At 46.8% G+C, this 24,755-nt stretch overlaps 1 protein-coding gene across 1 annotated transcript in view; it reads right to left on the reverse strand.

The window, feature by feature from the left end:
• The window catches only part of LOC144751994 (vomeronasal type-2 receptor 26-like), a 30,539-nt gene extending 6,151 nt beyond the window's left edge, over positions 1-24,388 (reverse strand). Inside the window, exons 1-3 of the mRNA XM_078639952.1 lie at positions 24,179-24,388; positions 23,713-23,940; positions 12,868-12,991 (exon numbers count right to left, since the gene is read on the reverse strand). Coding sequence (XP_078496078.1) covers positions 12,868-12,991; positions 23,713-23,940; positions 24,179-24,388 — 562 coding nt within the window. The remainder of the gene's footprint in view (positions 1-12,867; positions 12,992-23,712; positions 23,941-24,178) is intronic.
• Positions 24,389-24,755: the final 367 nt, after the last annotated feature.

Below are 24,755 nucleotides of genomic sequence, written 5' to 3' on the forward strand. Positions count from 1 at the left end.
TCAACTCACATCTGCAGCACAGCTGAGATCCGTGGGTGCGACGAGACACGTGGGACCGGCCATCTTGGAGAAACTGCACTTTGCTTCCAGCACGACTTCTGAGGTAAACTCGACCAAGTGCTTTGGGGATTGAGAAGCCCCAGCCCCGAGCAGCTCCTGCACCGAAGATCAGCCCTCCAGCTTCCACGAGATCTGCGTGGGGCCCTTCTGCCTGTTTGCTGCTCGACGCGTTGTCTGGTCACTTGCCGGCTCGCTAGTGACCTCCTAGACGACGAACCTTGAAAACTACACTGCTGGTCTGGTTGCTCCAGACTGGCCCTTGCTCCCTTCCAAAAGAGGAGCACCCCAGACTCTCCTAGTCCGCACCAGACACCTTTTCCACTCACCGCGTGGGTTGCCTTTGCCAAGGCCTGTTGACGCCGAATCCGGAACAAGCACTGCCGACAGCGAGAGCCTGCGTGGTACAGCTCGTGCCTCCATCCTGGTCATCGAAGACACCTCCTGGTCCACGTGGCTGCAGAGTCAAGCGTCCACTCTTCACCTGATTGCGGCGACGACATCTGGTTCCTTCCTGGTTCCACTCCAGTCACTGGCTAATGACTTTGAACATTGTCCCCTCTGCTTTCAGGTCTTCAGCATCCCTGATCTGCCCTTGGATCACACAGGACATCTTCCTCCTGGTCTACAATACAAAATAAGACCCAATCCACTGAAGTACGTCTATATCAGTGACTAAAAGAGGGTTCAAAAAAATCTAACTCCCCACTGCTCTCTTATCCACTTTATAAGGAGACAACTGCACTGTCCTCCGCCAAAGTTAAGAACCTGTTCTCCCGGGAAACACACAAGAACACCCAGTAATAGTGCACCAGACTATAATTGGTCACACACACGTCCACACCCAACATTGGACACCGCTCTTAATAGAGCAAAAAATGTGAGAGAAGCAAATGACCCCTCACGGAAACACCACCAACGGGGTAACTGGTATGCAATTTCCAGACAAGCCCCTGTCTCATCATCGGTGGTCACTTGCTTCTCAAGAAAAATAAGCAGAAAGGAAAACACTTCTGACGTAAGTATGTCCCTTGATTCTTTCGTTAAAACTTGTTATCGTGACGTGCCAGGAAGGCACCTTTCCTCAGCCGTTTGACGTCAGAAGTGTTTGTTGACCTTGATGAAACAGGAGCGGCCGGTACGAGTGGCTTGGCTGTCCCCTGCACGCGATAGAACTAGTGTCCAAAAAAGTGAAGTGGCAGCATTTGAGTGCAGCCCTAATGAAACTGCTTAAACGCAACATAGCAGTGAAACATGTCGGCACTGGCAGCAGGTTATGGTAGGCATGATTAGCTACCAGCCTTTTTATTAATTACAGCACACAATCACCGCCCTATGAATAAAATTGGTTAAGGGATTGTTGTGTGTGTTTTTATGCACTCAGTTAGTATTATTTGTGTGTGTGTTTGTCACCAGCAGATAATTCTGCAACTCACTATATGTCACTTTACATGTTGTTTGTTTTGGACACTACTTTCCTTTCTGCTTATTTTATGGGGGTCAAGTCTGGGCCCTGACTCAGAGCCCCCAGTTCACTCTGACCGTCCCTGTATGTCCAGTTTCTGACCCTGAATCCAATGAGCTTTGATCTCTTCGGACTTCCACTGCCCTAATGCTGTGAAATCAAAAAATATATGTATTTAAGATATGTTCAATCTATTGTGGGCAGTGTTATCTGGCTGCTTATAATCGTTGGTTGCAATCTCGATAATTCAGGAAACTGCAATTAAAGGTCTCTGTGGGCCCCCAGTAATGGATGCTTCCCAGTTAAAAAGCGGAGGTGGTGTACTGTTGAAAATATATTTATTTATTTTATTTATTTATTTTAAAGGTTTTATATAGCGCTGGCTGGACCCAAGAGTATCAGAGCGCTTTACATAATTAGGTTACAACACCGAGAGCATATCACACTGGGAAAAAAAGAATAATTTGCTAACAAAGAATACGGGCAATCGAGCTTTCAAAGTGAAAAGAAGTTCAAATAGGAAGTAGCAGATTGAGGAGTAGGTCATGAGGGCAGCGAGGAATTATATATTAGGGCAAGTGTTGAAGAAAGTGAAAGATTTTAGGAAATATGGAGGGGGGAGAGGTGAATAAAGATAGAGGGAATCCTGAAGAAGTAGAGAATAGAGGGGTACAAAATAACCAGAGAGGTCAGGATAATTAAGACCCCCAATATTTGTTGAGAAGAAACAGTTTGAGGTTCTTTTTAAAGAGGGGGTAGGATGGGTTACAGTGAAGATCTTTGGGAAGGGTATTCCAGATAGAAGGGGCGTTGCCTGAGAATGAGCGTGATTGAGTTGCTTTCTTTTTTAGCTGAGGAGGGATAAGGACAAGAGAGTTAGTGCTTCTCAAAGTTCCAGTACATCCTGCTTTTTGGAGTTTATCTGAAAGGTAGGAGGGGGTGTTTTGGTGAAGGGCTTTGTCTGTGATGCAGGCAGTCTTGTAGGTGGATCTGCCTTCAATTGGAAGCCATTTGAGGTTTTTGATAATAGGAGAAATGTGATCATAGCGCTTACAGTGAGAGATAAGCCTGGCCGCGAGATTGAGAACGGATTTAATAGGGGCTAGGTGAATTTTAGAGGAGCCGGCTTGGGTGGTATTGCCATAATCTATTCTGGAAAGGACCAGTGATTGTATAACAGATTTAAAGTCATCTGCTGGAATGAAGGGTTTGACGTTTTTAAGGTGATGAAGAATGAAAAGGGCACCGTTTGCCCAGTTTTTGATGTGGGGAGTGAGATTGAGATTCTGATCGACACTAATGCCGAGGGATTTGACCGAATTGGAGATGGTGAGAGAGCAGTTGAGTGCTTTAATATCCGAGATCCAGTGTTGGATACGGAGCGAGTTGTTCTTGGGAGAGAATAGGATGATTTCAGTTTTTTTGGGGGGTTTAGTTTGATGTGGTTTTGATGAAAGCAGACTTGGACCTTAGTCAGGGCATCATTGAGATGTAAGATGTAGCTATGTGATTTGATCTTGTAATATAATTGTGAGTCATCAGCATATATTTATTTATTTATTTTGAAAGTTTTATATAGCGCGAACAAGATCTTTGCAGATATCAGAGCGCTTTACAAAGCAGGGAATAACAACACGAGAGTGAGTAGCAGGTCATTCAGTATATCGACATTATAGGTAGTAAGTGAGATGGATAGGTACATGAGAGAGCATAGTAGCACAGGTAAATCAATAATGCAAGAATATAGTCAGGTAAGTGAATCAATAATACAGTTAAAACACATAGTCGTAAGGATCGAGCAGAATAATACAGTAAAAACACATAGTCGTAGGGATCGAGCAGAATAATACAGATCGGTGCAAAGACTTTACAGATCCACGTTAATAGGTCAAATGTATTTGGCCATAAGAATAGCTTTTACTTCTTTCTTAAAAAGTGTGACGGAAGAGATGAGCCTGGTTTCAGGAGGGAGTGAGTTCCAGATCCTGGGAGCCATTCCTGAAAAAGAGCGTTTATAAGTTTTTTCCTTCCGGAATCTTCGAGGTTTTAACAGAGGTTTGTGTATGCCTCTAGTGTATCTAGAGCCGCCAGAGATTGACAGCTTCTGAGTGAGGTATCCGTGAGAGCTCAGGTGTATAGCCTTGTTTGTCATGCAGGCTATTTTTAGATGTATTCTGGCTTCAAAAGGCAGCCAGTTCAAGGATTTCAAGTCAGGGGAGATATGCGAGTGTTTTTTAGACCCAGTGATGAGTCTTGCTGCAGCGTTTAGAGAGTCTCTTAGGGGGGCAGTAGTGGTTAACGGGAGACCGCAGAGGGCGATGCTGCCGTATTCAATTTGCGGGATTACTAGTGCTTGTACTGCAGTTTGGAAGTCTTTGGCTGGTAGGAAGGGTTTAAGTTTCCTCAGGGTATTGATTTGGAAGTTCGCACCCTTAGTAGCCTTGCTGATATGTTGCTGCATGTTGAGATTGGAGTCGAGAGTTATGCCTAGAGATTTTGCTGAGTCCACGATGGTGGGTAGGACATTGAGTGCAGTTAGCTGTTTAAGCCAGGTTTGAGTGGTAGAGGTCTTCGCGGGAGGTGAGATCAGAAGGAACTCTGTTTTCAGAGCATTGAGTTTGAGATGATTGTTGGCAAGCCAGGATTGAGTGCTTCTGATCGTTGAGTTCAGGAGTAAAATGTCATTGGGGGATTGTAGTTTGAGATACAATTGGGTATCATCTGCGTACATGTGAAACAGTACATTGGATGCTTGTAGTAAGGAGGTGAGAGGTTCCATAACTAGGTTGAACAAAGTTGGTGATAGGGAGGATCCTTGGGGGACACCTAACGAAACAGGTATTGGCGAGGACATCAGGTTGTTACTCTTGAATTTCTGCGACCTGTTGTGTAAAAAGGAGGTGAACCACTTGAGAACAGTCCCAGATAGACCCATTCTAGTGTTCAAAAGTTCGAGTAAATTCTCATGTTTAACAGTGTCGAATGCTGAGGAGAGATCAAGAAGGATGAGGAGGCAGGTATCATTTTGATCGAGTATTTGAAGGGCGTCGTCAATTATGTGAGTCATAGCGGTTTCAGTGCTATGTCCTGCTCGGAAGCCTGATTGATGAGCGTTGAGGAGATCAAACTGATTAATGTGTTTAGTCAGTTGTAGTTGTGCGCATTTTTACAATAGTTTGGCGAGAGTGGGAATATTGGTAATGGGACGGTAGTTGTTTAGGTCGGATGGGTCAGCAGTAGGTTTCTTTAGTAAGGGTGTGACTTGTCCAACTTTGAGGGAGTCAGGGATGGATCCTTGTTGGAGCGAGCTGTTGATAATTTTAGTCCACAGTGGAAGGAGCAATGAGGTGAAATCTTTGACAGCGTTGGCAGGGAGGGGATCCGTGAGGTGATTGGAGGGTTTCAAGGTGCTGAGCAGTTTGCCTATTTCTTCTTCAGAGTAGGTGTCAAAGGATGACCATGTAGCATTGTTTTTTAGTTCTGTGGGTGTTATGCAGTTGGGTGTGGTGTAGAGTCTTGCGTCAATGCGAAGATCACTCTTTATGTTGTCAGTTTTTTGGGCAAAGAAAGCCGGCGAAGTCTTCACAGGAAGGTGCTTTGCCCAAAGTACTGAGAGGTTGAGGTTGTTCCTTGGCTTGTGTTCTGATTAGCTCAAACAGTTTTCTTGGATGGTTTTTTGCTTGGTCGAGCTGGAGGCTGAAGAAGTTTGCTTTTGAGCGCTTCATTTTCCTGAAGTAGGCGTTTCTCTTTTTCTTCAGGGTTTTCAGGTGCAGTGCAGAGGGAGCTGTTCTCCAGGTGCGCTCTGCCATTCGCATGGCTCGTCTATCTTCATTGAGACTCCAGTCGTACCATGGATTGGAGATTTTAGCGGAGACTCTTTTTAGCTGCATGGGAGCAGCCTCATTAATTATTGAGGTCATGGCGTTGAGATAGTGGTCAGTCAAGGATTGGACATCTGTAGCGCCCGTCGGAGGGAGCAGGAGGTCGCGGCTGTTCGGGGGTAGGGAGTATGGGTGGAGTTTTTTCAGGTCTCTTTTCCATATTATAGGTCTGGAGGATTGAGTCGTGTTGAGTTTGACTTTTTCATTGATGAAGAATGTGACAATGTGATGGTCTGACCAGTCACAAGGTTGGATAGACTCAAGTTGAATAGCGTCCTCTTTGGCGATGATAAGGTCGAGGATAGATCCTTTCTCATGGGTCGGGCTGTTGCATAATTGTGTGAGGTCCAGGGCGTTGAGGACATTTTTAAGACTATTTACAACCGCATCATTGTGATCGTTCCAGTTGAGGTTGAAGTCACCAAGGTATATTTGGGTGAGCTGTCATCCGGCGTTAGTTGAAATCATGTCCATGATTTGTTGGGCGAAGGTGAGGTTGTCTCTGGGTGGGTGGTAAATGCCGTGTAGCGAGCATATCGGTTTGCCCTCACTGATAATATCGAGGCAGATGTATTCGCAGGAAGTTGGGGGGGAGGGTAGGGAAGGTGCGGAGACTTTCAGAACAGAAAGGTTGTTCCTGTAGATGCATGCTATTCCACCCCCTATCTTGCCAGACCTGTCAAGCCTAATGATGTGGTAGTTGGGGGGAACCAGAATGTCCATTATAGGTGTAGAAGATTCGGTTAGCCAGGTTTCAGTCAGGATGATTAGGTCAAGGTCCAATGTTAGGATGAGATCGGCGATGGCGGAGGAGTTTCTAGAAGCCGATCTGCAGTTGAGGAGAGTGCATTTGAGACGGGGTGTGTCGGGGGAGGTAGAGGGTACTAGAGAGAGGGGGACTTTTCTAAGGTTATTCGGGACGGAGATTCTGTTGTTTAGTGTGGAAGGTCTACGGGGATTTGAGTGTATCGTGGGAATGGGGAGGTGCGAGGCGGTTGTTTTGTTTAGGGGAGCTGGGTCGTAGGAGCGGAGGAGGGTGAGAGTGTCGACATCCGAAAGAGGGTTGCATGTGCGACGGGGCGGTTGTTGCGATTGTGGGCAGGGATCGCTGTCCAATGTGGGCGGCGGGTGCGGTTGTTGCGATTGTGGGCATGGATCGCGGTCCTGTGTGAGGAGTGTAGCTTGGGCGCATCATCAGGACGGGTGGGGAGACGGTTGAGAGGGGGGTGGTGGTGAGTGGGGTGTGTCTGGGGGGTTTGATGAGTAGCTCTTTGATGGTGTGAATGTCTTCTTTGATGGTGTGAATGTCTTCTTTGAACTGGAGGAGGGAGGACATAATCTTGTCCAGCGTGGGATAAGTGTTAGTGCTGGGGGTGGCAGTCATGGGTGAGTGGCTGACCTGGGAATTAGCATGCGTGTGGGGGGGTGGGTTGGTGTTCATGCAGGGTTCCGTGGTGTCGGCGTACGAGTTGGTGTGAGGGAGGAGAGAGGGTAAGGGGGCGATGGGAGTGGATGACGTACGGAGGGGGTTGGTGGCGTAGAAGAGGGCATTGGTGGCAGGCGGAGAGGGCGGGGTGAAGGTGGAGTGTATGTTGGTGGTGATGGGGGAGCCTGAGGGGTAGTGAGGGCTGAGAGTGGGGGGGGAAATGGTGTTGGAGATGGTCCTGTCGTGGGGGGAGTTATGATAATAGATGTGGTGTGCTCTGTGTGGTTAATTAGCGGGTGGTAGTGGGGACTGAGATTGGGGGGGGACAAAGGGTGGGAATTGTCGTTATGCGTGTCGTTCTCGTGCTGATCTAGGTTAGCGGGATTGTGGGTGGGAGCTGTGGTGTCAGGGGAGGGAGGAGTGGAAGTGGTATGTGTGGGTGTCCAAGTGTTGGTGTTAGGGGGCGGCTAGTGTGTGAGGGGGAGAGATTTGTGACTGTGATTGAGGAAAGTGGAGTGGTAACAGCAGGTGGGTGATTGACTAGGGTGCTGGGGGTAGAGGTGAGGTGCGTGTCGTTCTGATGCTGAGCTAGGTTAGAAGGGTTGCAGGTGGGGGCTGTGATGTCAGGAGTGAAAGTGCTGGAGGAGATATGGGTGGAGGTCCGAGGCTTGGGAAGGTGCTCTTTGAACTTGGGGAATAGGTTGTCTAGTAGTTCCAGGTTCTTGTCTGTGGATTGAATTAGGACCATCCCGTTATTGTAGATAGTGATGGTGGTTCTGCCAAGGGAAGAGTTGGGATGGTGTGATGGAGAGAGTTAGGCCATGAGCCGTTTTCCTGGTGGTGGAGACGGTGAGTAGGGTGAGGAACGCTTTTCTCCATTGAGCTCTTCGTGAGGTGTGGAAGATGATATCAGTGTTCAGGGATCCATTGACCAGTGAGAAGTAGGTGTCAGCAAAGGGTGTTTCAGGGTGGGACCTCAGGAAGTTGTGTTTAAAGCGTTTAGCGGCTTTTTTGGTGAGCGTGGATGGGTAGTTGATTCTATATGTGTGCTTGCCGATGAGATCCATGTTGGGATGGCTGTAGAGGTGGGTGTGGGAGGGAGAACGATAATAATACACATGTGCAAAGAATAACTCTCAACCGTAAATTACATAGCACAAGAGTGGCACTAGTGAATGGCCCAAAAATAACCAAAATATAAGAGGTAACATTCGGTGCAGTCCAGAAATAACGGTGAGTGGGTGCAGCTTTACAGAAGTGTACAAGGTATGTGAGGTAGCAGTCAGTTAACTGGAGCCATAGTGACACTAGTGAATAGTCAAAAATAACCAGAATGTAAGAGGTAGCATCGGTGTATTCCAGTAATAGAAAGTGAATGTGTGCAGCTTACAAGAATGAGCAAAATATATGAGGTGGCAATCAGTGCATAATAGGGATAGAAGTGAAATGGGTGCAGTTTACACACTAAACAGTATACAAATAGGAATAAAATACTAAAGATATACTGGAACCAATATAGGTGCAGACAGAAGGCTACAATATACAAATATGACACTGGTGAGCAACCGGTACAATATGAGGTTGCGATCGGTGCAATACCGGTGGGGAAAAAGTGAGATGGTTACACAGAATGTATAAAATACAAGTAGAGGTATAATACTGCAATAAAAGGCATACACTTAATCACATGAAGATTTAGGTACAGAGCTATGTAAAGTCTGTGGTAGGTGAAATTGGTCTAGGGAGGCCAGCTCTAAGGGTATGTTCAGATAGTGGGAATGACTAGTCCAAGATGGCCGCCAAAACGAAAGAGAGACCAGACCAGAACACGATGGCCTCCCAGATAGGGGAGATCGAGACGATAGTCCTCTTTTGGTGTTGTTGCTTGTAGAGCAGGGGAGGGCAGATTCAGTTTCTGTTTGAGTAAGCCCCAATTCCTAGCTTGCTGGGAGGGAGTCTTATCTCTGTTTTGCTGATCCCTGACCGCGATGGTATGCAGCTTTACGGTCATCTGGTGGGCAAGGGCCATATTAACCAATGGTGAGTGAAGAGACCGTAAGCCCGTGAAAATGCGAAGCCTACAGTGCAATACGGGCATAAAATGAAAGACCGGCATGAGTGTTTAAAATAGTAGTTTTGCGCGCAAAGTTCAGGGCAGAAAGTGGGAAACTGGCATGAGTATATAGTGCATTGCGTTCAGTTACCTTCCGAGTCGTAAGGCTGCACCAACGCTGTTCAAGTCAGGCACTTCCGAAGCAGAGCTGAGCCGTGGCCGCCCAGCCACACAAACAAACCAACAAGGCACACCGGAGACGCTCTAAAGGCCGATTGCTCCGTTCACGATGATCCACTGGGAGGGGAGAGGGGGGAAGGCATCCAGCCTGCACATCCCCTATCACCCGCGCTGGGTTGGTCCGCACCAACTCCAGTCCGCTTGTCTCCCGCTCCGGCGGCCCCCGTGATACTGATTGTGGCCGGGTGAGGTGGGGGGGGGTCGATGAACCCTCCTTTGCAGCACGCTCCACAGGCACACAGACCACCGGCATAGCCACACCGAACTTCCCGGAGCAGCGAAGACCGGTCCTCCCGCCGCGTTCCAGCCCGGGGTCCCCGAGTAGGGTGGGGGCCAAATGCAAGCGGCGAGTGCAGGCAGGCGGGGCAGCCTCCGCACTCACGAGGGCAGTGGGTTCCGTCGTCCGTCAGGAGCCTCCACGGTGACAGCGATCCGGTTCAGGCTCATGCCCCACCAGTCCGGTGCAAGCGATGGTGATCACAGGCTGGTCGGACACCTCCGATGGCAGGCACAGGCTCAAACTCCAGCCGTCCTGGGCTCCGCCAAATGCTCCGCTGCAGGCTGCAGGCTGCAGGGGTCCAAGCCGTCGATGGTGATTACAGGCTGGTCGGACACCTCCGGTGGCAGGGATCAGCTCAACTCCAGCCGTCCTGGGCTCCGCCAATGCTCCGCTGCAGGCTGCAGGGGTCCAAGCCGTCGATGTCACAGGTACGAGTTTACATCGCTTTTCCAGTTACTTTTAACATCCAGTCACTTGTATTTATTCTGGTTACTTGTTTGCAGTCCAGTTACTTGTTTCCTCGCCGTAGAAGATGTGTGCTATCAGGGATAATTCCCAGAGAGGGATCCCAAGCACTAGGAGCTCCGGACTAGAGCTCCCACCAGGCGGCCATCTTGCAATGCACATATAGGTGATAACTGATTTTAGCTTGCTTAAGAATAAGGGTGAGGGGTTCCATGAAGAGGTTGAAACAGGTTGGTGAAAGGATAGAGCCTTGTGGGACACCCGGTGAGAAGGGTTGAGGTTTGGAGAGGCAACTGCTGACTTTGATTTGTTGAGTTCTATTTTGGAAATAAGAGGTGAACCACTAGAGGACATTGCTGTCAAAGCCGACCCGGTATTTGAGCATCTTGAGTAAGGTGACATAGTTAACAGTATCAAGGGCTGCAGAGAGGTCAAGGAGAATGAGGAGAAAGAATTCGCCTTTGTCCAGGGAGTGATGAATGCCATCAGTAATGTTGAGCATTGCTGTTTCTGTGCTGCAACCCTTTCTAAAACCAGACTGGAAGGCGTCAAGTAGGTTGAAAGTGTTGATGTGATTGTCCAGCTCTATCAGGACCCATTTTTCGGGGGCTTTGGATAGGAAAGGAAGGTTCGAGATAGGGCGCAGATTGTTTAAGTCATTGGGATCCACCGCTGTGTTTTTAAGGATGGGGGTAATTTGGCCCAATTGGAGGGAAGCAGAAACAATACCAGTGGCAAAATAGTTGATAATATTGGTCCAGAGAGGGGCAAAGATGTGTTTAAGTTCTTGAACCAGATGAGCAGGAAGATGATCTTTGGAGTGTGAGGATGGTTTAAGTTTGGAGATGATGTTGAGGACAACATTTTCTGATGTTGGATCAAAATCACTCCATGAAGCGTTGTTTTTTAGCTGGAGATCTGTAGAGTTAAGTTTGAGTTGGGAGACAGAGGGGAGGAGTTGTGAGGGATCATGGGGGGGAGGGAAGTGGAGGAGAGTACCCGGGGGATGCTGATGGTGGGGTGTTGGCTGAGTGAACAGGGAGGTGGGAGGAAGGATTGTTTGATCTTGGTGACTTTATCTGAAAAGAAGCAAGCAATTTCTTCACATCTTTCAATAGTAGCTAGTAATTTAGGGGGGCAGAGGAGCTTTGATGTTCGTCCCTGGGACGATATTTAGCCTGATCAAGTTGAGAACGGAGGAAAGAAGCTTTTTCGTTAAAGATGTGTCTTTTGTAATTGGCCCTATCAGTCCTGAGGAGGGTAAGATTTGAGGTAGAAGTTCGGTTCCTCCACAAGCGTTCGGACTGCCAGAGAGGTTGTCTCTCTTTGTTTAGGTCAGAGTTGAACCAGGTTTTAGGCGGAATATTTTTTGGGAGCTTTAATTTGGTGGGGGCAATTTGGTCAAGGGCTGTGTGTCCTAGTTCTCAAAATACTCCTCTGGATCTCTGCCTTCTACAGCCCTCTGAGAAGCCCACAAGATACACATGATTGCACTGCTAACAAACCTCAGTAACCTCCAATCCATTTACCCAATGAGACTTTTCATTTATCTATGTACCTCACATGCCAACAGTGCAAATGTATTGATTGTGACCCTTTCATTCAGCAGTTACTGCATAAAGCTTGGTCTCAAAATATGTTTTGGTATAAAGGATTGCTTGTAGTATGACCACAAATACGTGTCTTTACTCTGTCTCTTACTTAATCAATCACACTTAATCAGCCCCTAACAAATACTGCCACTCAACTTATTACTCAACTTATCACAAATCACCTTACGACAAATGGAGTGCCTTTTCTTGATGAAATAATTTCCTAATTTTGCCCTTTTAGGGAGCACCCGGCCACCATACCTCTGCGTCCAAAAATGATTGCGTTGTAGTAATCAGGGCTGCAACTCTTCTAGACAGGGCAGCTTTCCTCTTGCTGTTCTGAGCCAGGAGGTCATTCTGTCCATACGTGGGGCCTCCAGCTGTCCAGGCAGTGAGGGTGCCAGCAGGCGTTTGCCCATTTCTGATATTTCAGACTACTGCTGTGCCCCACCGCTCTGTTTCAGATGCTCATCACAGCATGGCCGCTTATTGTTCTGTGCAGTAACTGCCATCTCGGGATGCAGCCTTTCTCCTTTGTTCTCTGCTCCATTTTGTAAAGACTGGGGGAAAGACAGGAGACCAGTGGGCACTCACTAATCATTTCCAATTGCTTCACAGGTCTGTTGTCATTCCCGGTCACCAAGACCAGAGCATGTTGCAGAAGGCTGCCTACGCCCCTGTTCGACCATGGCCTCTCTGGCACTCTACTCACTCTGCATATGACTTTTATTTGCGGTGGGCTGCTAGGTATCATGGCAGCCTTCACCATCTCAATCATCACAGGACCCTCCTGAGCCCCTCTGTATTCACGGTTAGTCACAGGCCATACGTTAAGCACTCTTAGGAGCAGGCCAAGCCAGAACCCCACTGAAGTGTGACCTGATCCTTTGGGCTCATGGCCATGTCCCATTCACATATTTTCTTGTATCTATTTCTTATCAATGTGATTTCCAGTGATAGGTGGAGCATATTCTTACCATTTCTATTTTGATGTATGATCGGTCTGTGGATCCAGCGAGTGGCCTTCGATTACTGCAGGGCCTATATCTGTGTGTTGACTTACAGGATATGAAACCAACTCTGTATAAAATGCAAGGTTGGATAAACTAGTAAGTGAAACCCCAGGGAAGGGTACAGAGGTCTTCATGTGTCCATGAAAAGGAATTGTTTACAGACAAGTCTTAAGTGTAAAGAGCACAAGTAATATCTCCAGTCCAGTTCATTGGATGCTCCCAGAGCTGTTGTTCGACTTCTGCTGAGTTTACTGTTTCAAGCCTAGACAAGGCAGGGGGCACTCTGTCGCTTGCATGGGCTCAGCGTTATACCACCATGTTATCAACTCATCAACATGTCAATGCTGAGCTAACTGTGTGATTGACATATAATACTAGTAAGACCTTATGCTCACCTGTCTTATTAGAAATCTCTCCAGCAGGACAGGGGACACAGTCGAAGCAGCAGCTGGGCTGCCCTTTCCTCGCAGCCTGTCTGAACCCAGGGGGGCAGCTCTCGCTGCAGAAGGAGCTGGGAACCTAATGTCAAAAGTTAGAAAAATGAAGCCTAACTCAGAAACAGTAAACAAACATAAAAAACAAACACACATACCCACACACACACACACACACACACATGCTCTCTCACACACACTTACACAGATCCTAGCTGCACATCTGGGATTTAAGTACTATACAAACACTGTGACACAGAAGTGCAAATGGACCCCTATGTATAATATATATTATGCCTTGTTATGTAGGGTAAATGAATGGCATTCATGAAAGGCACACATCTGAGTGAGGCAGCTTTGCTTTTTGTGTCAGTAAACCATTATCTAACCATAAAAACGTGTGTTGCCCGGTAATTGCCTTCAGTTCCAGGCATGTGCAGCAAAGTCTGACTGAGTGTCAAATATTAACAGAATTTTGATAGAAAGGTGAGATGGCTCGGAGTGCTTATCCTATCTGCCCATACTCACCAGCTCTTTACATTGTGCTGTAGTGACGCACTGATTCTGTGATCTGAGTGACGTAGAGCTGTCAGCTCGCCATGGTTCTCCCATCACTTAGATCACACACAGGGATCTCAGCTGTCTGAACGGTGTGTGCTGTCAGTGGTTCACAGCTCTCACAGGGCTCAGATGACACATTTGAGGATTAGTATTAGGATCACTCTGAGGAGCTGGCAGTACTAAGATCACAAGGTGCACTATCGAGTGCTTGGAGAGTGTGGGATGTGGGGCCCAGGTAAGCCATTAAACCAACACCTGCATGTTGGTAAAACAGGTTGGATGGGAAGCGCATGTGGGCAATGCAGAAAGGGAGATGTGGTACACCACAGCTCTGGCATTTATGACCACTCTACCCTTTGCAAGTAGGCAAGAGTGTTTTGGTGGCAAAACCTGAACCTTACCCTTGGGTAAGTCTAGGACTTTCCTTTAAGACCCTAATAGCTTTTGACCAAGGCAAGGCAGCTCAGGGATGAATGGCCCACCTCTCTTGGCCCTTGTTAATGTCTCTGGAGCAGTTGTTCCCAAAGGTTTAAGAATCACAGCCCACTTTTTAAAATGACAAGCATGTGTACTGCACCTAGCTTTAACAGGCATGAGGTGGGGTGTTTTTCTGATATAATAGTACATATGCTTTCAAAATGTAGTGAATTAAGACAATCACATTATCTTTAATTTGGTAAGTGTCATGGACTTAACCACATCCTTTGTTATACCATCATCAGAAGGTGGCCATATGTGCTGGTTTGTTTGTATGGATCCCAAGTCTGACACCTTGGTATACTTATGATGTGGACACAAGAGCCTTTCTAAATAGAGATTTATAGGTTCTCAAATCAAGTCATATCAGGCTTAAATTCTGAGGTTGTTAACATGCTAGAGTTGGGGGTGTTTGAGCCCTGTAGTAGTGCATAGGGCAGGTCCACTGGTTCTGGTACCCAAGCCAAACCCAATGATTTTCTGTGTGGACTACTGTGGTCTAAACTAAGTCACCGAGACTTGTGTTCTCCACATGCCCAGAGCTTATAAGCTCATAGACAAGTTGGGGACTGCCAGGTGTCTAAGTACATTTGACTACACTTTAGGTTAGTGGCAGTTAGCCCTCACATAAGGAGCTAAATAGAGGTCAACCTTTTTGACTTATGAAGTCCACTTTCAGTTCAGAGTGAGTGATGTCCTTTGCGTTGACAAATGCACCGGCCACTTCCCAAAGGTCGGTGAACAAAGTTCTTTCATGTTTAAAAAATATTGAAAATTGTGTTACTGGTTGAGGGGATAGAACGCTACCCAAGCAACATCCACAATCCTTGTCAGGGTGAAGTCATGAGCAAACCCCAAATGAACCTGTGCTTAACCCTCTCATAGCTTGGCACAAAAGCTTTAAAGGTTTAACCTCGAGGCAATGTGTAAAGTATTTATGCACCACTTCAAACGGTAATAAAGTGAAACAACAAGGAAAACCCCACGCCAATACAGAAAAATAGAGTAAAATGTAACACATAATTTAAGACCAAAATCTAATCACAAAGCACTAACTGCGGTTGTCTAATTGCCTCGGGACAAAGTCATAAGTTCAGGTTGACTGTGTTGGAGCACCGGTCAGCTATAGGGACCAAGCTAGCGATGATGCAGAGTCTTACATCAAGGGTGCGTTGTGCAGCAGTGGTTCTTATGAGCTCCATGGATGCAATGCAAGTTTCTGTGTTATCATCAATGATGTTGTTGATGAGGGCCTTACGATGGGAAGTCCTGCGTTGAAGATGCGTCATGCCTTGGCTGGTTCAGAAGCAGCTGCGGGGCTTGCAATGAAGAGCCTTGCATTATCATGGGGGATGCCATCGACAAGGAGCTTGGGATACAAAAACCTGTAAGGAGAATGCATAGTACAGCCACGGCTCTTAGGAGGTTGCTGGCAGCAATGCAAAGTCCTGCATCTGGGAATCGTTATGCAGTGGTCCCGATGTGGAGTTTGGTGTCTGACATTTCAATTTTGCTTCCACCACAGTTGGGCTGGTAGTGCACCTTCAGGCCCAATTACAAAGGTCCAGGACTCTTTTGGCACCACTTGGGTGGACAGGACTCACAGCTGCCCAGGTTCAGGTGATGGGTTCAAGATGGAGGAAGTCTGATCTGTCCCTAAGGCTTCTGATTGGGAGTAAAGCTAACTAGCCTTTGGAGTCACTCTGGTGGTCACTGGAAGGATTTGATGTGCATCCTGGGGACAGGATGCAGATAAACTTCTTCCCACTAAGTCAGGAAGGCAGCACAGCAGCCCATAGGGTCAGCAGAGAGGCAGTCATTCTTGCAGCAAAGCAGCAAAGCAGTTCTTTCTCTGAAGTCCCGATGTATACTGAAGAGTTGGGGTCTAAGGTCCAATATTTACACCATACCCACTTTGAAGTAGGAGGGATTTCTAGAGGTTTCCATCAACTGACTGAGAGTGCTCAGGCAGAGGCTTTGTGATGTGCATATGTGATAGATCACAACTTCTCCGACTTCTTATGTCAGAGGTGCCCATCCTGCTAACACCTAGGTTCCCTGTTTCTCTCTACCTGGGAGCCAAACGCAAAGACCAACTACCAGCTACACCTAGCCAGGTGACCAAGGAACCGGCGGCAGACACCAAATAATTGTGTCAGGAACATGAAAACTTTCTAAACGTGACATTTTCATGATTGTGACTGAAAATCTGTCTTTACCATTAAAGAAGGCTTTTAATTACCATTCTTTAGACACCTAATTAAATGAAGTATGGAAAACCAATATTAGTCTATGGGAGAGTTAGGCCGTGCAGTACTGAAAAACACATTCAATAGTTATTTTCTAGGTACATGCTCAGCATCTTAAATACACTGCACTCTGCCCACTAAGCTGTTCAGGGCCTTCTTTAGGCATTGATGTACGTATTTAAAAGGAAGTTAATTGGCAAGTCAAAATGGCTGTTTAGAAATGCAAAGACAGACTCAAATGGAAGGCCAGGGATATTTTTATAGTACTACTTAAGTGGGTGGGAGAATCAGTGCTGCAGGCCCACTAGTGGGACAAAAGGGGGTGGTGATCGACGGAGCATCTGAATCAATCAAACACTCACACCCAGTCAAAAGATCTGGGTTTAATCCATCACCGTTCTTTAGCCCACTCTGCCACCCCAGTTCAGACATGGCTATATGCAAATCAGTCTGACCCTGTGCCTCATGGGAACAGTAGAGCCCGAACTGCCAAGTCATGTCTTCCCTGGACCGGAAACAAGCTTCCGAGGACCGGTTTCTGGCATTCCAGCCGTCTTCAGCCCGGCTTGCTTGAATCCAGTGGCAAAGTGAGCAAGGGACTCACGTCTGAGCATACCCTGCCACACTTATGGCGGTCAAAAGCGGTACAAAAGGGAGTGGTGATGGACGGAGCATCTGAATCAATCAAACACTCACACCCAGTAAAAAGATCTGTGTTTAATCCATCACCGTTCTTTAGCCCACTCTGCCACCCCAGTTCAGACATGGCTATATGCAAACCAGTCTGACCCTGTGCCTCATGGGAACAGTCCAGCCTGAACTGCCAAAGCCATGTCTTCCCTGTACCGGAAACAAGCTTCCGAGGACCGGTTTCTGGCATTCCAGCCGTCTTCAGCCCGGCTTGCTTGAATCCAGTGGCAAAGTAAGCAAGGGACTCATGTCTGAGCATACCCTGCCACACTTATGGCGGCCAAAAGCGGTACAAAAGGGAGTGGTGATGGACGGAGAATCTGAATCAATCAAACACTCACACCCAGTCAAAAGATCTGGGTTTAATCCATCACCGTTCTTTAGCCCACTCTGCCACCCCAGTTCAGTCATGGCTGTATGCAAACCAGTCTGACCCTGTACCTCATGGGAACAGCCCAGCCCGAACTGCCAAAGCCATGTCTTCCCTGAACGGGAAACAAGCTTCCGAGGACCGGTTTCTGGCATTCCAGCCGTCTTCAGCCCGGCTTGCTTGAATCCAGTGGCAAAGTAAGCAAGGGACTCACGTCTGAGCATACCCTGCCACACATATGGTGGCCAAAAGCGGTACAAAAGGGGGTGGTGATGGACGGAGCATCTGAATCAATCAAACACTCACACCCAGTCAAAAGATATGGGTTTAATCCATCACCGTTCTTTAGCCCACTCTGCCACCCCAGTTCAGCTTGTTTCCGGTCCAGGGAAGACATGGCTTGGCAGTTCGGGCTGGACTGTTCCCATGAGGCACAGGGTCAGACTGATTTGCATATGGCCATGTCTGAACTTGGGTGGCAGAGTTGGCTAAAGAACGGTGATGGATTAAACCCAGATCTTTTGACTGGGTGTGAGTGTTTGATTGATTCAGATGCTCTGTCCATCACCACCCCCTTTTGTACCACTTTTGGCCGCCGTGTGGAAGGGTGATTAGCTAGATCTCAACTAGAGGAGAGCCACTACCCTAACAACATCATATGAGAAGAAAAGACAGGTAGGCCTCACCCACATCTTTGTGGCATGCTACATCAAAGATGATCCTTTCCCACCTTGGTTAGATAATACCATCAAGATGGTCTGTCGCTCAAGGTGAGGGAGATCAAAGAAATCTGTACTGGATAGAACTGGGATCCACAAAAATGTTTAAACTACCTTGGTATGTTTATGGGTATGCCAGGCAGTATTAAAAGCACCTGCTAAATGAAACAGATATATAATGTATCTGTCAACCTTTCTTCCAGCATATTTTGGCCCCTATCCGGGTAACCAGGATCTCATGTATATCAAGTTCCTAACTAGACCTGTGCTAAATATGAGAAGGTCTTACCTCCTAATTCCGTCCAATACAAGATGTTTGTGGAGAAAAAAACAGAGGTAGGTATACAAACCACAATAGCACTACAAATTAAGACAGACTGTCCTTTTATGTTCTGATTGTCCGATTGTCACCTTGAATCCCAATGCAGGACATTAAAAGCATACAATATATGTGAGGATTTTTAGTACATCCAGGTGGTATAGCCAATGACCCCACATTCTAGAGGTTCGGGCTCCAAGGTGTGTAGTCATTTACCCTACATTGTGGAGGTGTGCACTCCATTGGATATATGCATACAGCCCATTTAGAGATATTTGAATTGTGTTTTGTGTTATAAAAAGGAGCGTCATACAACTTTTTCTTTCACAGTTTCTGTACTCCTCTACACCATCCAAGCTGTCAGATAATTCACTTTAAAGCTCCTTTAACATTGCAGTCAGAGAAAGAAAATAAAACACCAAACCCGAAAATAACAAGCAGAAGACACAGCTTGACACTTATTTCTTTCTCTTTCGCTGGTGATCCACTAGTGAGTCGTGACCCACAGTTGGGGAAATGCTGCTCTGGAGGGAAGAAAATATATTTTCCCAAACAGGGGGATGTTAAAACAGCACTAACTGATGGTTCATTGGAGCAAGCCCTATGTTCAATGTATCTCCCTTAAATGAATTAGGGTCAAAACGTATTGACTCATATTTGACCCGTACTGTATTTGGGTGTATGATAGTGTAGGAAATGACCATCCTTTGTGTAGTACACACACAGATTTGCTGGCTGAGGAGCTCTGTGCACTGCACTCTTGCTAACGAGTAGTAAAGTGCCTGTGCTCTCCCTTTAAATGTGATTTATGCAGAGTCACCTCATAGGCTGCAAGACACTCATCTATGCCATCTCCTACCACATACGTAGGCTTTGTTTAACCTTATATGCCCTGTGGGACTTCAAGTCCATCTTGAGTTGGCTTCTCCTATGGGCCAGCAGAGTCTTATTTTCCTTTAAGCCGAAGGTCGATTTCCTCATATTGGTATTGTACAACATAATTCTGGCACTGCCACTAAACTATATCTAGAGTCATTTTACTCAATATTGCTTAATATATACAAAATCATCAATAGAGTTTTTCTCTACAAAATAGCTTGCAACTCAAGTAAAACTTTATATTATACCCATCACAGTTAGGGCTTTCAAATCTAATTTTGTCTACTTCTTTTTCGTTAGACTGTAAAAAACAATCCATGCCTTCCTGTAATATGTTTATATGTTAAACTATAGTGTCTAATGGATACTCACTGACCCATTTCTGACTAAAATTACCTATACTCCCAGTGTCAACATGTACTTTATTACACTTAGTGTCCATTGTGTTTGCACTTGTGTCTGCCGCAGTGTGGGAAAATAAAAGGCAAAGGCAAGCCTGTCTGTGCCCGTCCGCGCCCATGGGGCCCAGGATCCAGACACCATGCTCAAACTCTCATTTACACCTCTAAGGAACTTTCACAACTTGGTGTCATACGCACTCAATCCTATTACATGGGCGCTCTTCTGCTACAAAAAAATCCTGCGGACACAAAGATCCTTTCCTGAAATCTCAGAACCTACTTCCCATACCCCCCGGTCACCGGGGACTTATAGACTCAGGTATTCGGCACTACGAATATGCTATCTCAACACCCATTCTTTAGTTAAACATCAGCTTGATGTTTTCCTCCTCTTAGCATCTGAAAAACCAGACATCATCTTCGTAACAGAAACCTGGCTGACACTTGATTCTACCCCTAACAGCCTGGCTGCATCACCTACCGACTATTACATCCTTGAAGTTAACTGCCCGCCAGGAAATATAGGAGGCAGAGCAGCAGTGATCATTCACCATGACCACAATATCACTGCCCTCACCTCCTTAAGTCTCCCTCAAGTAGATAATATTGCCATCAAATTCGAGTCCGACTCTGTGCTTTGGTCTACAGGCCTCCGCAGCACATGCCCTTGTTCCCTTTTTAGCTGAGTGAACAAATTGCCAGCCTCGTAACAAATTACGGTAAAATAATATTAATAGGTGGCTTCAAATATTGGTCTGGTGACACACTTGGCGGGCTTCACTCTGCTAAATTGACTGATCGCCTAACCAACCTAAACTTTGTCCAGCGGGTATCCTCAGCCACATACATCCAAGGGCACATATTGGACCAAGTCTGGACCTCTAATCTAACAGTGTCTGCATATGGTCGGATCACCACCTAATAAAATTCACAGTAATGATCCCTACCAGCAGCAAAACCCCCACGGTCGAGGGGGTATAATTAGGAAATGGAATACCCTTATCAAAATTGAATTTCAGGACACACTGGCCAGCTTAACCCCAACCTTTGATCCTGATGTCAATTAATCAATCAATAAATCAATCAATATATTTGTAGAGCACACTACATACCCGTGAGTATCTCAAGGCGCCGAGGAAGTGTGGAGGTGCTGCTACTCCTCGAATAGCCAGGTCTTGAGAAGTCTCCTGAAGGCCAGCAGATCCTGGGTCTGTCGGCGGTGGATGGGGAGGGTGTTCAAGGTTTTTGTGGCGAGGTGAGAGAATGAACTGGTGCCAGCGGTCGCTTGATGGATGCAGGGGACTGTGGCGAGGGCAAGGTCAGAGGAGCGGAGCTGGTGGTTCGAAGTGTCGGTGAGTCGTTAGTTGAGGTATGCTGGTCCTGTATTGTGGAGTGCTTTGTGAGTGTGGGTGTAGAGCTTGAAGGGGACCCTCTTGTTGACGGGGAGCCAGTGCAGGTCCTTCAGGTGGGCTGTGATGTGGCTGTGGTGGGGGAAGTCGAGGATGAGGCATGCAGAGGTGTTCTGTGTGCATTGTAGTCATTTCTGGAGTCTGGCTGAGGTTCCTGCGTAGAGAGCATTGTCATAGTCTAGTCTGCTGCTAAAGAGGGCCTGGGTAACCGTCCGTCTGGTTCCAGTGGATATACATCTGTAGATCTTGTGCAGCATGCAAAGGGTGTTGAAGCAGGAGGAGGAGACAGCGTTTACTTGCTGGGTCATAGGCAGTGAGGAGTCCAGGGTGACTACCAGGTTGCCTGCTTGGTCAGTGGGTGTCGGTGCAGCTCCCAGTGCAGCCGGCCACCTTGAGTCGTCCCAAGCATGAGGGGGTGGATCCAATGATGAGGACCTCTGTCTTGTCCGAGTTCAGTTTCAGGCGGCTGTTCATCATCCATTTGTCAATGGCCTTCATCCCTTCGTAGAGGTTGGACTTGGCGTTTGGTGTAGTCTCGTGAGGGAGAGGATCAATTGGGTGTCATCGCCATACGAGATGATGGTGAGGTCGTGCGATCGGGCGATGTTGGCGAGTGGTGCCATGTAGACGTTGAAGAGTGTCGGGCTGAGGGACGATCCTTGGGGTACGCTGCAGAAGATCTTGGTGTCTTCAGAGCAGAAATGGGGAGTCGGACACTCTAAGTTTTGCTGGTGAGGAAGGAGGTGGTCCAGTCCAGTGCTGTGTGGTGGGCATTGTGGTGGTTTGTAGGCAGGTGTAGTTCTTCCAGGAGAAAGGCCATGGGTGCGCCCTCGGGCTGGCCCGGAAGCAGGTGTGTGGTCGGCCGGCATTGAGTGCGTGGAGGGTGCTGGTGTTGTAGCGGTGTCAGGTGTTGTGGCGTTCGCAGGGCCACGGGATCTGGCGCTGGGCATGGTCCATGGTGCAGGTGCAGATGGGCAGTTAACCTTTCAAAATAAATCTATTGAGGCCCACTAAGCATGGTATTTTTAATACACCCACACCCGCTCCACCACTTTGCACTACACATAGTCTCTCACTTTGAAGTGCTCCTGCGTAGTTCGTGAGTCGCAGCACGCCCCTTTTCATAGAGAACTGGGAGGGCCCCAATGATGTAGCATGTCACTGTGGGGCAACCCTGGTGAGAGAGGGGACACTAGAAAGACATTTTTCTTTTTTGGCAGGTACCACTGATCAATCAGGTCAGTTACCGCGACATGAGCTAGGTCTTGGAACCCAATACTTTGGATTCTTGGTTGTACACTATATATTTGGAGGGCGACCTAGTCTCTCATTCCTCCCTCTCCCCCAGTCTTATACTTGGACATAGTGATACCTCATAAAGTGGTTTGCTGATTAACTGCGTACACAGGTGGCAAACAATCTGGTAGCCATCAGTCGCCACTGGGATATACATCTCCATCTTCCATGTATAGATAGTGAATGAGCGACCATACTTAAAGGACCCATATCCAAGCCCAGGGATGCCAGTTTCAGCCTCTTACAGTACTATATAATACTCTGAGCATACCTGACATCAGTCAAAATAAACAAATATTTCAAGCTCACTGACATCAACTGCGCTAGGTGCATGCTGATGGATGTAAATTAATTTCATATGTTAGGAAATTGTACTGCTCTCACTACTTATTGGCTTGCTGTTGTCACTTACTTTATGGGCTGCACCGTGTGCACAGTGAAGTATACCTGGGAGGTGTACCTCCTAGACCTCTATCGCAGGTCCAAAAAATACAAGGTAATGTCAAGGTTCATAGTCCTGGTATTACTTGTAGTTTAACACTTGATTACCTGACATTGGAAGCGTTGTGAGCCCCTACCCGTGATGGCGTGGTTCTGCTCGTTGACAAACTTGGAGCAGCCAGAAAGTGTCACCTCGCAGCGCAAGGATATCGCGGGGCTCTATAAACTCCTGATGAGGGCCGGATGGGATACAGTCCTCCTGGACCCTGAAACATCTAGCAAAGAGATGAGGAGCCCCCGGGAACTACTATGGGCACCAACAAAACCATGGTGGTGACGTGCTGTGAAGCAGAGCGGACGCACTAACAAGGCTCAGCGGATAGATGCCTAGCCTACCCTCCATTCTAGGAACCTACTCACACACCCAGTATACACAACAATTCCAGCGCACGGTGGATATCACCACTGACTACAGCTGTGGGTGGACTAGTAACAATTTCACATGACAGAGAATTCAGTTGAGCAAAAGTTTGCACTGTCCATACGCTGACTTTGCCCCTCTCCCCTCCCTTCCCTTCCCTCTTTTCCCTTACTCCCCTTCTCTGAGATCTAATAACACCAGTAGCAGCAGCCTCTTTTTATTTGTAACATGTCACCAGGCAACAGGAGCTGCAGTAATGCTCAATCCAGAGAACATTAATGATGACCACCATGCGCACTGCTGCTTACTTGATTTTTGAGATTTAACATCCCTGTCCCCAAATCTTTTTTTTAAATCTTTTTTTATACTTATATATTATTGTTTGTATGCATAAAACCATGATGTTATCTCCAAATTGTAGTCTTTTTTTATGTCTTGTTAAACTTCAGCAAAACAGTTTCCATTTACTTCTAGGCAGTTTGTTATCTATAGATACATCAACTTTACTTCTATTAATCTAATCCTTATGTAAGATGACAGGACTAGGCCATCACCCAGGGATCACCACCCTCACCTGGCTCTTTCCAGTGTTCCACATCATGGCTCCACTCTTCATCCTGACCTGCTTCCCTTCAGTGACACTGGAGTCATACATCCCCACTTTTACCAGTTGTACTGTGTCATTCAGCGAGATCTGGAGGTTTAAAAAGTCAAACGCAGGAGGCACGTCTCCATTCTGGTCAAAGAAGATTTCCTCTCCTGTGCCAGTGGTAAAGCGCACATTCCTCACATAGTACAACATCTGGAATCAACAATTAGAGGGAACAGTGAAAAATCTAATATGAACTCAGAACATGAACCAAGAGAATCTTTTTCACACATGGAAATTAAATCTGCAGTTAATATCAAGGTCAGTTTGAGTTCTCCTGGCAACATATTCAACTTAACCAAATATACCTTGAATTTCTACAAAAACACCAAGCACATTGTATTTATTTATTTATTTATTTCCATCCACACCTGCTGGACATGCTCGGTACCACGATTGATGCTGTTCTCTTCCTTTGATGAACATCATCCCTGGCTGCAATTGGTGGTGGAATGTCACTAGAGGAATCCCTGCTTGGGACCACATTTGCATCTATGTCCTTGATGACAGACAAAGGAATCATAATGTCATTCTCATGTTCTTTGGTTTCCACAGTTGGATTCAGTGTAAAGGACAGATGATTGCATGCTGAAGTTTGCATCCAATCCTGGAGCTGCCAACAGAACCCATCCCATCTCTACGCCACAGTGCCCACCCACATGCTTGACAGATTTCCTTATCCACCCAGAAGCAGACAATGAAGAGGTAAGATGGCAAGCATCTAAATGTAGTCTGGATCAATAAATAACTTCTGCATATTTTCAGAAAGAAGGATTAACAATCCAATACTAATTGGTAAGTGGTCACAAATGTTGAGGAAATAAGTCCAACCTAAGATGGACTTTGTCTATGTGCAGCACTGGACAGCAGACATACAAAGTCAATTAACCAATCAAGGATTTATGAGCATGCTACTCACCCGTGAAGGTCTCAAGGACCTTAAAGGGGGGTCCGTAGATCTGTTTAGC

The sequence above is a fragment of the Lissotriton helveticus genome, chromosome 4_2 (genome assembly GCF_964261635.1).
Source record: "Lissotriton helveticus chromosome 4_2, aLisHel1.1, whole genome shotgun sequence".
Taxonomy (NCBI): Eukaryota; Metazoa; Chordata; class Amphibia; order Caudata; family Salamandridae; genus Lissotriton; species Lissotriton helveticus.